The 17,448-nt window shown below is 44.3% G+C and overlaps 1 protein-coding gene across 2 annotated transcripts in view; it reads left to right on the forward strand.

Moving 5' to 3' along the window:
- The first annotated feature begins 224 nt into the window (after positions 1 to 224).
- AGBL1 (AGBL carboxypeptidase 1) overlaps positions 225 to 17,448 on the forward strand; it is a 926,786-nt gene continuing 909,562 nt past the window's right edge. For both annotated transcript variants that reach the window (XM_070358226.1, XM_070358228.1), the window contains exon 1: positions 225 to 578. In XM_070358226.1, coding sequence (XP_070214327.1) covers positions 528 to 578 — 51 coding nt within the window. In that variant the 5' untranslated portion in view covers positions 225 to 527. The remainder of the gene's footprint in view (positions 579 to 17,448) is intronic.

A 17,448-nucleotide genomic window follows, 5' to 3' on the forward strand; every position in this document is an offset into this window, starting at 1 on the left:
TTCTTTTCCTTCTCAGCCAGAGCTCCAGTCCCTCAGCCTGGAACCTCAGGGGGCCCTGGGCTTCTGTGCCCTGCAAGGCCACGGTTGTGCAAGCGCTCTCGGGTCTCTTGTTACCCAGGAGCCGGCAACAGACCAAAATAAAGTTGAGAGGGGGACCGGCGGGGAGGGCCGAGCGAGCCTCTGTAGGGAGTCTGACCAGGTCAGCTGGGAATGCCTGTCAGCCATCCAGGGTGGCTCCTGCGTGGGCCTGGAGGTGGGTGAGTGACTCATGCCGGGGGCCCTCTCTACCCCCATGCCCAAGTGCTCCTCCCTTCCCGGGTCGGGGCTCACCTAATCCCCGCAGTGGGTGTCGGGGGGCACCCGCACCTGGGCTGAGGGCTAGGGTTGCAGCGTGCTCACTTCACACTCGGCAGCGTGCAGCTGAGGCCCTCTCCCCGGGCAGCGAGGTCAGCTTGGCAGACATTGCCTCTCCAGCCTTGATCTGGATCTGGCCGCAGGCAGCCGATTCCCCCGGACCCGACGAGGTGATGGCCGAACAAGAAGCCAGTGGGCTGCAGGTCCTACTGCACACGCTCCAGGTAGGCAAGAGGCTGAAGGCCGCCCGAGCTAGCCAGCCGGATCTTTGCTGCGCGGGGCCTGCCTGGGAGCCAGGGCTCTCCCTGCAGTCTGCTCTGGCCGCAGTGGCCTGGTTTGCTAACCAGCAGTAACACCCGAGTCAGCAGCAGCTCTCACCTTGAGGCTGACCTAAATGATGCTCTGGTGTTTAAATATTAAACCTGACTGTGTTGATGAGTGTGCTGCTTAAATTATTGAACCTGGTGGGATTAGAGGCTCAGGCTAAAAGATCCAGGTTTGCTCGAGATGAGCAAGATGGAAAAAAAGGCTGTTTGGCAAATGTACGCCTGTTTAACTTCTGCCTGAGCAGGACAGGAGACCCCGGGGTGGAGGTGTGTGTATAGAAGTAGGAGGAAAGGGGGGCATCAGGAAGACCAGTCCTCTGGGCTTCTGTTGAATGGCCATTACCAGGTTCCCAGCGAGTGGTCCTTGTCAGAATCACCTAGGATGCCTGCTCACAGTGCCTCTTCTCAGTGGGATCTGCTGGAAGGAATCACTGTCACCAGGGGCGGGGGCCTGGGAATCTGCCTTGCCTTCTATGGGATTCTAGTCACTCCTGATTTTGAGATTTCTTGTCCCAGGGCATGGGTTTGCTAACTTATCTGCAGACTAGACACTCCCAGAGGGTGTTGAAAAAATGTGGATACCCACCCACCCAAATTCAGATTTAATTGATCTGGGGAGTAACCTGAGCATTGGATCTTTGAAACCCTCCCCTCCCAGGTGGGCTCAAAGTGCAACTAAAGTCAATGAATCACTGCTCTGTAGACTTGGGTAGATGCTTGCACTGAACCGGATGCAGGGAACAGCAGACCTCAAAGGGGCCCAAGAGATCATCCATTCCAGGATTCTAAACCTGAAGTTCATGGACAGGCGGCACGAGAGAATGGGCTTCAGGGACTCCATGACCCCCACCCATGGATTTAGAATGTCAATGTTTTGCACTTACATTCATTCTTCCCAGCTTTGAAAAGTTTCGTTTTCCTTGGATTCTTGAGAAAAGCTATATTCCTAAACATACATTTAGAGTTTTGAGCAAACTCTGGGAGATAGTGAAGGCCAGGGAAGCCTGGTGTGCTGCAGTTCTTGGGGCTGTCAAAGAGTTGGACTTACATGACTTAGTGACTGAACAAAATATCCCCAGAAATTTGAAAAACCGGGAAATCCAACCTTCCAGTGCACAGTTAAGGCAACTGAGTTTCAGAAGTGAAATAGCTTCCCAAGGTCATGTAACCACTTAATAGGGGAACTGGGACTAGCACCAGAGAACTTCAGTATCCCATGGACCAAGTGTCTTTGACTCATTCTATTCGGTGCAACAAAGGCAAGAATGCATCTGGGTTAGGAGTGTTGGCGGTGGGAGTGGGCCTGAAAATAAATATGCAGTTGGCCTGGAAGTCACTGCAGGATAAACTCAATCTCCTGTCTTTCTACTGTGGGGTTTCTGATTGATATTTAGAATGATTGTTCCAGATTCTCAATCATCAAAGAAAGACTGAATTAAATTCATTATACCCTGTGTGCTAAGTCACTGTAGTCGTGTCTGACCCTTCATGATCCTATGGACTATAGCCTGCCAGGCTCCTCTGTCCATGGGATTTCTCCAGGCAAGAATACCGGAGTGGGTTGCCATGCTCTCCTCCAAGGGTTCTTCCCTATCCAGGGATCCAACCTGCATCCCTTGCATTGCAGGTGGATTCTTTACCACTGAGCCACTGGGGAAGCCCTCAGTATGCACTACTTATTCCCAATTAACCAAAACACTAAAATAATTGGAACACGCTTGCCCTGTGCACTCTAGTTGATCTCAGAATCTGGTGGTGGAATTGACTTGGGTTCCTGGCTGAGCCCTCTCTCCAGGTGTCTGCCAGAGTCTGGTTTCAGTTTTGAGGGTATATTAAAAAAAAAGGAGAGCGAGAACCCAGAACAGATATTCCATGGAATAATGTGTCCTGATGAGTTTCCTGCCCCTCCTCATTCCCATCCCCATGGACTAGACCCTGAACAGTTCTGAAAAGGGCTTAGCTGGTGTGCTTTTGATGGAGGGTCTCAGAGGTCTTAGGGATTCAAGCCAGTCCTCCTTGTGCACAAAGGTAAGCGACCGAAGTGTTTGTACCGCTTCTCAAATCTCTGCAGAAAACAGCGGTTATGTCTGAGTAGGAGATCAGAATGTGAGTTCTCCATGTCTTTCAGAAGCACTCAGAACATAGCCAAGGGAAGGAGAAAGAGAGACCAGATGACCAGGAAGACAACGCACAGGGGTGACCATGTCCCCACGATATGATGGGGACTTCCGTCTCCTTGGGCGACTATGACAAAATCAACTAGATTATTAAGAAATATTGGTTTTCCAGGGACAGCCTTGGTAGTTCAGTGGCTAAGACTCCATGCTCCCAATGCAGGGGACCCAGGTTTGATCCCTAGTCAGGGAACTAGATCCTGCATGTTGCAGTGGAGACCTAGCACAGCCAAATAAATACATATAAAAGAAATATCAGTGTTTTACCTATTCCCTTTCCCTTAACAATTGGGAAAGGGCTAAGTGCTTTTTTTCCTACCCCAGTTTCAACAGATTTATCTCTGCCCTGAAAGGATGAGAATCAGATTTCTACCCAGACATTTTCCAAGTCTCTGACTTTTACCGTATGAGTTGAGACAGAAAATCATGAGATTGACTCTCGAGGGCCTGGGTGAAGGGAAGGCGGCACAGAACACAGGTGTGAGAGACAGGAACAACTGGCTTCTGCCCCATTCCTGGCACTTACCAGCTGTATACCCTTAGGCAAGCCCCACAACCTCTCTGAGCCTTCATTTCTAGATCTGTAAAAGTAGGGGGCGGGGAGCAATAAAAATACTTTCCTCAGCCCTTTGTGCCAGGATTAAGAGAAGCCATTTGAAAAGTGCTTATAAACTATAATCGACAGTTCAAGTGACTCTGGTTTTTATGATTTCCCCGGCTGAGGACTCAGTGGAGAGGCTGGGAACATTTGCCTAGGCTTTTCATCATCCCATCCCTATTTCCTGGATGGGCTCCAGAACCCTGGAAAAAAGGGAGGTGTCTTGTCCATCCTGCTCTTGTTTCTCCGTGTGGTTTGAGCTAATGGGGAAGATGGGGAGCTGCCAGGGTAACAGGATGTGGGCGCCAGGCCAGCCCCGAAGCCGGGAGCCCTCAGCCGGCAATGTCCCACAGGATGCCATCTCTGACACACTTTGAGCTGTGATATGGGCACATTTTTTGCTATTTGCATTTGCACTTTATTATTTGATGTTATAGCTGCTCAGACTGAATCCCAGCTCTGCGTCTTGGCCAAAGGTGAATAGTGAAGCTCCTTTGCTTGACTTGGGCTCTGGAACTTTATCTATTATGGATTGCGAATGAGGTTGCTGCATGTGCGGTTTCCGGTCCCGAGTGAGCATCAGGCTCAGATAATAGAAAGCCTGGAGGAGGTGGCAACTGCACTGTTCCCTTGGACTTCTTCCTTCAAGGTTTATTTCTGAGACAACAGGTGATTTCAGCCTCTGGGCTGCGAAGAGGGGATGGGTGGAAAAATGATGACTGATATGTTTCATTCATAGCACTTGGGGGTTTTGTTTCCAAAACATATGCTTAAAAATTTCTAGAATACTTCACAAAGGATGTAGAAATATCCATCTATCGTACATCCATAGGACCTGGTGTGGCGGAAACTGAGCTTTCCCCTTGGACATCAACAGAAGGGTTTGGAAAAATGCTTGGAAAGGACCAAAATCCTTGGTCCTTGGAAAAGGACCAAGTTTCCTTTTAGATAGCAAGCATTGTGTCTTCCCTGAATATCCAGTCAGGAGGAGTCTCTTCTCCCAAATTCCTTACCATGGCATTCATTACATACAAACTTGCTCTACAAGTATTTTTATCTTCCCATTATTCCTCTAGAACATTGTATTTTCATTGAAAAATGGGTCAACTTTCAGCAGAAGAAATTGGTGCAGTTAAGAGGGTAATGAGGGTCCCCAGGGATCGTTCTCATGGCATCAAAATGTGGAGAGTATTCAGTATTTGCTATGACACTGAGTTTGATTAAAACAGAAAATCTGAGAAGGGGAAGAGAGGAGATTGACATGGGAGTTTGCTCAAATGCTTGAGAGTCTTGAGTGGCAAGCTTCAGATCTAATCATGCCCTTGGCAATGGCTGCTTATCCATAAAGGTAGGTGATGGGGACTCCAGGACATTCAGCCAAGGTGACAGTGGTACAACTCTTTGGCTGGGGACATGAGCCATGACTGTATCTCTGCTTTTTACTGCCAAGTAATGTGATGTGTAGATTTCCCTGGTGTCTCAACAGGTAAAGAGCCCGCCTGCCAATAGGAGGTGCCAGAGACTCAGGTTTGATTTCTGGGTCTGGAAGATCTCCTGGAGGAGGGCATGGCAACCCACTCCAGTATTCTTGCCTGGAGAATCCCATGGACATAGGAGTCTGGCAGGCTATAGTCCATGGGATTGCGAAGAGTTGGATACGACTAGGTGTGCAGGCATGCGTGCACACACACCCTGTGATGTGTTACACACAACCTCCCCATCACTGACCTGACTTTTATCCTGGTCCTCTTCTTATCCATCCCCTCCCTTTAGCCCTTTCTTGTCACTTAACTCAAACTTGCATCTCACCCCATCCTGAGCCACTGTGCATCTCTAATCCCCCTCCAGGGGGAAGGTCAGAGACGGATTATGGCTCAGGGATTGGTGAAGTTGCACTGTTTAAACTTTTTTTTTTTTTAATTTAAAAGGAACAAAATTATTTTAGAGGCAGCATTCAATGTCCTTGTGTCAAAACAGTTCTAATAACACAGCATTAAAAGGACCAATGCATGCTAAGTCACTCAGTCATGTCCAAGTCTTTGCATCCCATGGACAGAGGAGCCTGGTAGGCTGCAGTCCATGGGATTCTCCAGGCAAGAACACTGGAGTGGGTTGCCATGGCCTCCTCCAGGGGATCTTCCCAACCCAGGGATCGAATGTGCATCTCTTACATCTCCTTCATTGGCAGGCACGTTTGTTACCACTATCGAGTTGAGTCCAAAAGTCCCATCCTCACTTTTGGTAATTGAGAGCTCCCCTCTGCTCCCACTGAACCCAGACTCTGGATCCAACTTCCTCCCTGAGCATCTACCTCCCCAAGGCAGCAGGCGAGGGACAGAAGGCCTGCATGGCTTTGAGGTGTAATTGAAAATTTGCCCTTGCTGGTGACATATTGAAGCTAATGGCCAACAGAGAGACCCACATTTACTCCACAACTGGCAACTTTTACTGGCAACATCACTCCACAATTTACTCAGCTACGAAAATTGGAACCCCTCTTATGAAAGTCAAACACAGTCTGGGTTAGAGCTCGGAAAGCATGCAACCAGGGAAGAGAAGTTGGTCTGGGTGGCTGATCACTGTACCATACCTGTAAGTGTGGGGGAAGGCAGCTATGAATCAAACAGACAAGGTGCTTCTTCATATTTCAGAAATAGGCACTTGGAAATGTATCCTCTTGGGTGTGAGCTCCATATCCTTTTGCCAGACCTGAAATGAAGGAAGTTGAAGGTTTGTGGGATCTGTGCTTTTTCACCAAGAGAATACTGCATGGTTCCCTCAAAGCAAGGGGTCTGCAAATCAGGTTCTTGAGAGAGAAAAGGATGTGTAGGATGAAGGAGAAATCGATAGCAGAGATGCCAGGAATACAAGAATGAGGAGAGCAAAGGGTGTGAAAGAAGACAGAGCACTCTGGGTCCTCTGCACCTTGTCCTGACTTGCTTCATTCATATTTGTTAGTTGAAAATGGCTTGAGATGCTTTGCACTGTAGTTCTTGTTCAGTTGCCAAGTTGTGTCCGACTCTTTGCGACCCCATGGACTACAGCACACCAGGCTTCCCTACCAGGCTTCCCTGTCCTTCACTATCTCCCAGAGCTTGCTCAGACTCATGTTAAGTCAGCGATGCCATCCAACCATCTCATCCTGTCAACCCCTTCTCCTTCTGCCTTCAATCTTTCCCAGCATCAGGGTCTTTTGATATGAGTCGGTCCTTCGCATCAGGTGACAAAGTATTGGAGCCTCAGCATCAGTCCTTTCAATGAATATCCATGGTTGATTTCATTTAGGATTGATAGGTTTGATCTCCTGGCTGTCCAGTGCTTTTGAATTGTGGTGCTGGAGAAGACTTTTGCATGGAGAGACTTTGTCAAATTCACGTTCTTATGTGTCTAATTTCCTCTACTTGGTCCCTTGAACTATAATAGTTAAAATAATAGTGAACATTTATTAAACAGTTTCTACATGTAAGAAGCTGTACAAAGTCCTTCACAGGCATCGTCTCATTTAATCCTTACAACAACCCTGTGAGTTGGGTGGTATTAGTGTCTGCATTGTAGAGCTCTCAAAGGGAAGGTTGGAGATGTTAATACATTTCTCATAGTCACACAGTGAATGAGTGGAGGAACTGGAATGTGAGCAGAGGGAATCTGACACGAGTGGACGTGCTCTTGCCAGGTGCATTAGCTCTCTGAGGAGAAACAGGGCCATTGCGAAGATTCAGAACACATTTTCCCAGGTGGTAGGTGTTTGTGGAGGAGAAAGGAGACCCCCTCCCTTGGGCACATCAGGCAAAGACAGCAGCTGTGCCCACAGTCCTGGCAGGACTGGCCCAGAGGGCAGAGAACAGGTGTCTACAGTGGGTGTCTGCAAACTTTGAAGGGTCCAATAGCAAAGTTTTTAGGCTTCTCAGGCCACACGATCTTTGTCACAGTTGTTCAGCCCTGCCGCTGTAGTTGTAGATGGCATGGGAAAGAAGGGGCTCTCTTGCAGTAAGATTTGTGTACAAAAACCAGGGAATGGGCTGGCCTTGGCTGTTGTGATAGATGGTGGACCCCTGGCGGGAGGTCCTTTGGGCCCAAGCAGGGTGTATGTCAGGGTGGGAGAAGGGACAGAAGGCGAGAGGTGGTGCATCAGGGGCCTGTTGGACTGGCTGCTGCCAAATGGGAACTTCCTTTATGTGTGTGGACGTCCTCCTCAACTTCCAGGCCGCCCTCCTTGCAAAGACAGCACAGAATATGATGCTCTGAGTTCCTCTGGGGGCAAGTCTTACAGAACCTGAAATGCACACTTCAGTATGTCATTTCCTGCTGCTGCTGCCTGCAGTTTTCTAAGTACCAGTGGAGACATTAGACTATTAATCCTCCAAGGAGGGTTTTCAGGGCATTTTAGCAGCACTTAACGTAAATGCCGCTGGTTTGATCCCTGGGTCAGGAACATCCCTGGAGGAGGGCATGGCAACCCACTCCAGTATTCTTGCCTGGAGAATCCCTTGGACAGAAGAGCCTGGCGGGCTACGGTCCATGGAGTCACACAGAGTTGGACATGACCGAAGCTGACTTAGCACATTGCACCAGTGTAGTAGGCAATTGTCTTGCAGATATTGTTTGCATTCAACAGCACTTCCAGCACAAGACATGTTCAGTTAAGCACTTCTTAGACTGGTTTCTACAGAACACCAGTGTTCCCTTGGATGCCAGTGAGTGTTCCACTCACAAAAGTTCTTGTTGACAGATGGATTGGAGATGTCGGGGTAAATAAACTTATTAGAATTGCTTACTGAACGATAATCAATCTTTTGAAAGCGTTTCAAACATTTATGTCCTCCAGCTCTCAGTTTAAATGCCTTTTACTTGGAGGGAATGCTCTGACACCCCAATGTTCCTGACAGCCCAATGAACTGGGCTCTGAGTCCCATCTCCCTAGTTTGACTTTGCATAGAACTTGCCACTTCCTGATGCTTGTCTGTGCCTTCTTTCCTTTCTTCCACCAGGGCAGAGATGTCATCTGTCTTGTTCACCTTTATCCCTACTACCTAAAGCACTCTCTAGGACACAGTAGGCACTCAATAAATGTTTATTGATTGAATAATAAGATGAATGTGCGTGGTAAATTATCAAGTTGGGGATATAATATATAGCATTTCTAAATCACCTCCAGTTCAGTTGCTCAGTTGTGTCCGACTCTTTGCGACCCCATGAACTATAGCACGCCAGGCCTCCCTGTCCATCACCAACTCCCGGAGTCCACCTAAACCTATGTGCATCGAGTTGGTGATGCCATCCAACTGTCTCATCCTCTGTCGTCCCCTTCTCCTCCTGCCCTCAATCTTTCCCAGCATCAGGGTCTTTTCAAATGAGTCACCTCTTTGCATCAGGTAGCCAAAGTATTGGAGTTTCAGCTTCAACATCAGTCCTTCCAATGAACACCCAGGACTGATCTTCTTTAGGATGGACTGGTTGGATCTCTTTGCAGTCCAAGGGACTCTCAAGAGTCTTCTCCAGCACCACAGTTCAAAAATCATCTTAGAGATGGGGTTTTTTAAAACTTTTATTTTGTATTGGAGTATAGCCGATTAACAGTATTATGAGTTTCAGGTGGACAGCAAAGGGACTCCGCTGTATACATATGTATCCATTCTCCCCCAAACTCCCCTGCCATTTTCAGGCTGCCACATAACATTGAGCAGAGTTCCATGTGCTATGCAATAGGTCCTTGCTGGTTATCCATTTTAAACATAGCAATGTGTACCTATTGACCCCAAACTCCCTAATTTTCCCTTCCCCCAGAGATGCAATAATTTTTTACAGCAAATGCCCACCAGTATTCCATCCCACAGAACATTAGGTGTTTCTTTCTTTTTTTCTTTCTGGCTGAACCACCTGGCATGTGAAATCTTAGTTCCCTGACCACGGGTCAAACCTGAATCTTCCTGCAATGAGGGAGACCCAGGTTTGACCCCTGGGTCGGGAAGATCCCCTGGAGAAGGGAACGGCAACCCACTCCAGTATTCTCACCTGGAGAATTCCATGGACAGAGGAGCCATGAGGTCTCACAGAGTCAGACATGACTGAACAACTAACATTTTCACTTTTCTTTCACTTTCCCTACGGTGAAAGCCCAGTCTTAACCTCTGGGCCACCAGGGAAGTCCCTCACAAGACATTAAGAATCCATGGAACACATTTGGGAAACAATGGTTGTAGATCCAGGCCATGTTATATCATTGCTTTGAGGTCTTTGAGGGTTGAATTTCTCCAAATCTGGAAACTGACTTCTGGCATGTTGAAACATTTCTAATCCAAGTTGATATGAAATTAGTTCTGTTGGAGACCTAGGGTCATTCCTCTACTTGGTGAATTCTACTAGCTGATGACTATCCAACCTGTCTGTAGGCCTTGAGTGGACATGACTTCTAATCCTTACTTGATTGGGAGGGAGAATATAAGTGACAGATGTGGAGGTTTAGAAAAAAGGTTCTTCTAGAAGCTCGTGAGAGCCATTCTGCTTCTGATCAGGAGGCCAAATGGCGATAAGTATGGCATTAGGTTTCAGATGAAAGGCAGAGTCAGATTTCAGAGTCAGGCTATCTGATGAAACTTTCCCTAGGGCACTTGGAGAGATAGAAGCTTCTTCAATAAATGGTCAGTAATGAATTCTCCCTCTACCCTTAAAAAAACCCAAACCCAATGTGTGTTAACATCTCCATCTTTGGATCTCACCAATCAGTACAGCCCAGTGCCCTACATGTCTGGCCCATAAGCACCCTTATCCCACCCCTCTTAAAACTCAAATTAATCCCCAAACCCCACGACAATGCAGATATTTTTTACATATCACAATAGGTAGATTAAGAAGAGGCTATAAGAAAATCCTGTTTTCTCCTTTCCCTTCATTATTAAATCATAAAATATATATTACATGTCCTAAAGGAAAAGAAATTCCCCAAATGATAGCTAAGATTTTAGATGAAGGAAGAGGCTAAAATGATATTTGAAAAGGTATTATTTGAAAATTAACATTAAAATTCAAGAAGTGTTTTTGCCATGAGCTGCTCACACTGTTGAACACTTACTATGTGCCAGTCTAAGCATTTGACACGTGTTATCTCATGTAGCCGTCACAGTGATCCTATGCAGTCGGTCCGACTACTATCTCCGTTTACAGATGAGGAACCCAAGGCGCTCAAGATCACACAGGCTTTAAGCAGAGGGTCAGGATGTGAACCTAGGCACAGTCTGACTCTGGTTTGCTTACTGCTCGTTGCTGTTACGCATCAGGCTACAGTTTCTTTTCCTCTTACCTGCCCTTTTCACCACTAATGCTTTTTTCCTGATGAAAGAAAGTAATAAAAGCTCATGATTATAAAATTCTAATTAAAATACAGATATAAATTTTAGGGAGTAAAAATCACCCCCTCAAATCCTGCTTTCTAAGACAACCACACAAGGGTCTGCTGTGTATTCTTTCTGTGTTTGCATACTTATAGCGATATGTGTATTTGTATAACTATGTCTATGTGTGTGGATCGTTTTAGCACACTCTATTCAATTTGCTTTTCCTACATATCAGTATAACTGTACATCTTTCAAGTCAGCATGTACGACCCAACTCAATCTTTTGTGATAGTTGCATAGAACTTTAGTATATGGATGTACTATGGCTTAAACAGAAGTACATTTTCTTCTAGTGTTTCACTTAAATTTGACTTGCTTTCTGTTTTGTTTTTATTTTTGATGTTGTGTTACATTTTAATCATCAACTTTATCAACATTTTCAAACTTTCATGAATTTTTTGGGCCATGAAACCTTTTCCCCAGGATCTGTTATACTTAGAGATGTTTGAATTTAACGCCATACCATTCTCTTTCTTGTAGGTCTCGTCGCTTTCACAGGGCTTCTCTGCCATACCACACTTCACCAGGATGTGGCAACAGTAAACACGTTTATATCCTTAAAATTTCTTTTACTGGATGATGCCAGTTCTGTAACATCTGATAGAGCTCTGCTTGATAATATTTGAAAATTTTACATTTGCCATAAATGTTTATTTAAGATAAACAGGTGTAGGTTCCTTGGCTGGACTTCAGGTGGCCAGAGTTGATTTTGGACCCAGCCACTGTCTTTCTGTTTGCCTAGAATCCCTGGGCCAGCATCCTCTGTTTTGTTTTCAGATTTAAGTGCTAGGAGATGTGCCCAGAAAATATCATCTGTTTCCTTGGTATTTTATGACTCTCTTGTTAATGGTTCATTCATGTATTAAATGCTTCCCTTGTGCCAGAGGCTGTGTTAGGTAGTGGGTGGCAAGGTTCAAGAATCTTATTAGTCAGACACTTTCCTACTGAAATTCTTCCAAATGTTAATGACTAATGTCAGGAAGAAAGAGATCCGGAATACTGCAGTCACACCTGCCCTCCTTTCCCCCACGGACCATTTTATTCTGTGGTGACTGGCTGAGAACACAGTATTATCATTACTCAAGTCTCTGGGGGAAGATCTGAAGGTTCAGCAGCTGTAACATGTTTAGCTACGCCTATGTACTAACGTTAATTCATATGTGGTCAGTTTTTAAAAAACTGCGGGGTCATAATTCTAATCCTTTTCATTCCTTTTTTTTCTCTTCCAGTGAGTAGGGTGTCACAGATGCCCCACCTTTGTTTTGGCTACTCCCCACAGGATCTAGGATCTTAGTTCCCTGGCCAGGGGTTGAACCCGTGCTTCCTGCAATGGAGTCTCAATCACTGGATCACCAGGGGAGTTCCACAGTTTCCTTTTTGGTGCCATGAAAGCTAAAGGACACTTGCCCCAGCTAAATGCACACGCCAATTTTTGTGAACAATTTCAGTGTAATAAGTTACACCATAAGGTTTCACTGCCTCAGGATATTTACTTGGTTTTTTGTTTTTGTTTTTTTTTTTTGGAATGGAGCTTTTTAAGGCTGGAATAGTAGAAGTCAGTTCTTGTCACATAAAGCAAACCCCATATATCTGTCCAGTTGTAACTTACCTTTTATGCCTCTAACCTGGGCACAATAAATTCTTTTTCTGTGAAATAATAAATTACCGTACTTTGCAAGCCACATATTACATGTGTTTACTGTATGAAATTATGTGTGCATTGATTTGGGGGCAGGGAAAAGACTCTAATGTATGTTTTCTAGACTTTGAATCAGATTAACTTTTGCCTACCAAGTTTCTATACAGAAGAGAAGAATGGACTCTTTGTTTTCCCTCTTTGGACTTGACTGAATTTATTTTATTTTATTTATTTTTAATTGGAGGATAATTGCTTTGTGATGTTGTGTTAGCTTCTGCTGTACAGCAACATGAACCAGCTATAAGTATACATATATCCCCTTCCCTCTTGAATCTTCCTCCTCCCCCAAACCCATCCCACCCCTCTAGGTTGTCACGGAGCACTGGGCTGGGCTGAATTCCCTGTGTTATATATCAGCTTACCACTAGATATCTGTTTTACATATGGAGAAGGAAATGGCAGCCCACTTGGGTGTTCTTGCCTGGAGAATCCCAGGGACAGAGGAGCCTGGTGGGCTGCCGTCTATGGGGTTGTACCGAGTCGTACCGAGTCGGACGGGACTAAAGTGACTTAGCAGCAATGTATATGTTTCAGTGTTACTCTTTCAGTTCATCCCACCCTCTCCTTCCCCTGCTGTGTTTACAAGGCTATTCTCTGTGCCTGTGTCTTTATTCCTGCCCTACAAAAATGTTCATTAGTACCATTTTCTAGAGTCCATATATATGTGCTAATACATGATATTTGTGTTTATCTTTCTGACTTCACTTTGGTTACAGTCTCTAGGTTCATCCACCTCAGTTCAAACTGACTCAAATTCATTCCTTTTTGTGGCTGAGTAATATTCCATTGTATATATGTACCATGACTTCTTTATCTATTCATCTGTTGATGGACGTCTAGGTTGCTTCCATGTTATGGCTATTCTAAATAGCACTGCAATGAACACTGGGGTACGTGTGCTCCTTGGTTTTCTCAGGTATATGCCCAGTAGTGGGATATATAGTAAAGAATCAGGTGGTAAAGAATCTGCCTGCAATGCGGGAGACCTGAGTTCAATCCCTGGGTCAGGAAAATCCCCTGGAGAAGGAAATGGCTACCCACTCCAGGATTCTTGCCTGGGGAATTCCATAGACAGAGAGCCTGGTGGGCTACAGTCCATGGGGTCAAAAAGGGTCAGACATGACTGAGTGACTAAAAACAGCAACAACAAAATGGTAGTTTTTTCCCTAGTTTTTTAAAGGAATCTCCACACTGTTCTCCATAGTGGCTGTATCAATTTAGATTCCCACACATTTTTTCCACATCCTCTTCAGCATTTACTGCTTGTGGACTTTTTGATGATGGCTATTCTGATTGGTGTGAAATGATACCTCATTGTGTTTTGATTTGCATTTCACTAATAATGAGTGATATTGAGCATCTTCATGTGTTTACTGGCCATCTTTCTTCTTTGGAGAAATGTCTGTTTAGGTCTTCTGCCCATTTTTTGATTGGATTGTTTGTTTTTCTTATACTGAGCTGCATGAGCTAATAAACTATTTTTATCCAGATTCCAACTTTGTCTTGACATCTTTCATATCTGATCTATACTTGTGAAAATTATAAATACTTTTGATGGATCAACTGTAGTGTTACTTTTCAAAGAAAGCCTCTTTTGATAAATTGTATAGATGATACTTCTCTTTCTCCTCTGAAGTAGTATCTAAGAATTTGTACCTCTCTCTTAAATCATCCATGCTTGCTTTGTCATAAGTTGTTCTTTATTTTTCAGTAGACCTTTACTGGGTATGGAGAATCCCAAAATAAATATGACATGGTCCTTGTCCTCCCAGAACTCACTGTATCAAGAGGAACTAGACAGACATCTGAGATTCTCCTGAAAATTACAGACCCTTTCTTTAGATAATCATACATATGCAATTTAACTAAGCATTTAGATCTTAGATTTGCCCATAGTTTGAATACGAATCTATGCCATGTGACTGCTTGGTTTGACATATCAGCAAACAATTACAAAGTACTATTATAAATGAAGATATAGCAACATGCCCAGGGAATTCCCTGGCAGTCCAGTTGTCAGGACTCTGCTCTCACTGCCAAGGGCCTGGATTGAATACCAGGTCAGGGAACACAAACAGAACATTGCATCCAACAAACAAACAAACAATACCAAGCCAAAAAAATCACAAACAAAAACACCATATGAGTGTGTTATTCTTGGAAGAAAAGAAAGTTCAATCTCCAGTCTTCTACGACCTTCTCTTCCTGACTAACAGATTGATTCGATAATTCAGACCAACCCTTGAGTTGGAGACAGTTAAAAAGACATATAAAGTATAAATAATTTTTTAATAAAAAGCATCCATGTCCTAACTAAATAATGAACATTTAATGATCTGGAGTCAGAAGAAGTGGGAAATCCAGAGAGATGAGCGGAACTCTGGCACGTCTGCCCTCGAGGCATTTACTGTTTTGAAGGCATGGCTTGAAAAATTAAGCTGTATGTTCTGTAGTCTTGCATGTCTAGGAGAACAGGAGTTGGAATATAGGGCTTACCAAGAATAGGCATCCTGGTAAACTACTCTCTGCTTTTGGGCTGAGACGTGAAGGGATGCTCACTAGAGATAAAGGCGAGTCATACATAATCTCACCTTCACACTGAGCCATTCCTCAACTCACCTGGGTGGTCCAGAAAATCCTAAGACTTGAACAGGCAGTCTCAGATTCCTGGAGCTTCCAGGCGCCTGGGAGTAGCAAATTAAAATCCCCATCAGTGGAAGAAAGTATCATACTGGGCTTTACATTAATTCTACAAATAATTTGGAAACCAGAGACAAGGGAAGATAAATCAATGTGAGTAACCACCAGCAGAAACAGGGAATTGTATTCAAGATCCTGTGGTAGTCCATAATGGAAAAAAAATTTAAAAAGAATGTTTATGTGTGTATAACTGAGTCGCTTTGCTGTAGAGCAGAGATTGGTACAGCATTGTAAATCAACTGTACTTCAATTAAAAAAAATTTTTTAAAAGGAATACAGGATTTCTGTTGTACTCCAGAAACTAGAATTATCAGACACAGAATGTGAGAAGGCTTTGGTCATTATGTTCAAAGATATTGAAGTCAAGTTTGAAAAATTGGCCATGAACTATCATCTATATAATGTTATACAGCAGATTTAAAAAGGAACCAAATAGAAACTCTTGAACTGAAAAAATAAATAACCAAAACTAAGAACTTGATAGATTTAACTGTAGATTACACTTGGCTGAAGAAAGAATTGAAGACCAGGTCATACGAAGCTATCTAGACTGAAGCATAAAAGGCAAAAAGATTAAATATGCTATGCTGAAGGGCAGGTAAGAGATAGAGAAGGTTTAGCATGTATTAAAATTGGAGTTCTGGAAGGACAGAAGAGAATGAGACAGCAACAGTTTTTCAAGAAATTATAATAGAGTCCCAACCCTTTAATATACTGCTCATTCCTTGATAATAGGAGTGTCTTTCTCAAGTCTGTATTCCTGTAAGTACTTAGCACGACTTTATTAAATGTTTGTTGAGTTTGTTAGGTGAGGAAATGTCCCTATTATTTTCTATTCCATTTTATATTTTTGAAATTATGTCAAAAGTTCTCTTAAAATAGTATACTCTTTAAAACAATTCTATAAAATTACTGTCTGTTGTGGATATACATTCAAATATTGAAATTCCTGTATTTGCAGTTGTCACTTTAACATTTAGAACTAAATTTATGATTGACTTGACAGTTGAAGAGTAAACTCTCATTTGCAAACTGATGATTCATTTTTGACCCCCCACATCCTCTTAGACTCAGGTTGTGCTGTGCTTAGTCACCCAGTCAATGTCTGACTCTTTGTGACCCCATGGACTGCAGCCCGCTAGGCTCCTTGGTCCATGGGGACATCCAGGCAAGAATACTGGAGTGGGTTGCCATGCCCTCCTTCAGGGGATCTTCCCAACCCAGGGATCGAACCCAGGTCTCCCACACTGGCCACATTGCAGGCAGATTCTTTACTGTCTGAGCTACCAGGGAAGCCTCAAACTCATATATGATGATCATACTATGATTATACTCCTATGATTATACTCCATTTCCCTTCTTGCTTTTTAAGTTTGACAGCAGCCTTTGGAAATGAGTTATAAAACTGTAATCTGATCACACTAATTAGTATATTACATTCACTTGTTGTTATTCAGTAGCTAAATCGTATCAGATTATTTGCGACCCCATGGACTAGAGCACACCAGGCTCCCTCCTTCACTGTCTCCTGGAATTTGCTCAAACTCACATCCATTGAGTCAGTGATGCCATCCAATCATCTCATCCTCTGTTGTCTCCTTCACCTCCTGCCTTCTATCTTTTCCAGCATCAGGGTCTTTTCCAATGAGTTGGCCCTTGGCATCAGGTGGCCAAAGTATTGGAGCTTCAGCTTCGGCATCAGTCCTTCTAGTGAATATTCAGGGTTGACTTCCTTTAGGATTGACTGGTTTGATCTCCTTGCTGTCCAAGGGACTCTCAGGCGTCTTCTCCAGCACCACAGTTGAAAAGCATCAGTTTTTCGGTGCTCAGTCTTCTTTATGGTCCAACTCTCACATCTGTACATGACCACTGGAAAAACCATAGTATTCTCTTTAGTGATATGGTATTCTGATAAGAAACTTCATTTTTTCTCTTTAAAATAGAGAAGAAAGATGATGTTTTATAGGTTCTCTGGGAAACAGATTTTGAGACACAAAGTTGCATTCAGGAAGTGTACCAGGGAGGGCCTCAGCACCACACAGGAAGAAAGGAAGGAAGGAAGGAAGGAAGGAAGGAAGGAAGTCTGGGCAGGGGGAGGGGATGAAATGCAAGGTGGTCTCAACAAAGACTCCAGCTGATCCCAGCAGGGGTCCCAGAACTCCGATGGCCCTTTGCAATTGTCTCCTCCCGTGAGCAGGGGGCTGGC

The sequence above is a fragment of the Bos mutus genome, chromosome 21 (assembly GCF_027580195.1).
Source record: "Bos mutus isolate GX-2022 chromosome 21, NWIPB_WYAK_1.1, whole genome shotgun sequence".
In the NCBI taxonomy this organism is placed as follows: Eukaryota; Metazoa; Chordata; class Mammalia; order Artiodactyla; family Bovidae; genus Bos; species Bos mutus.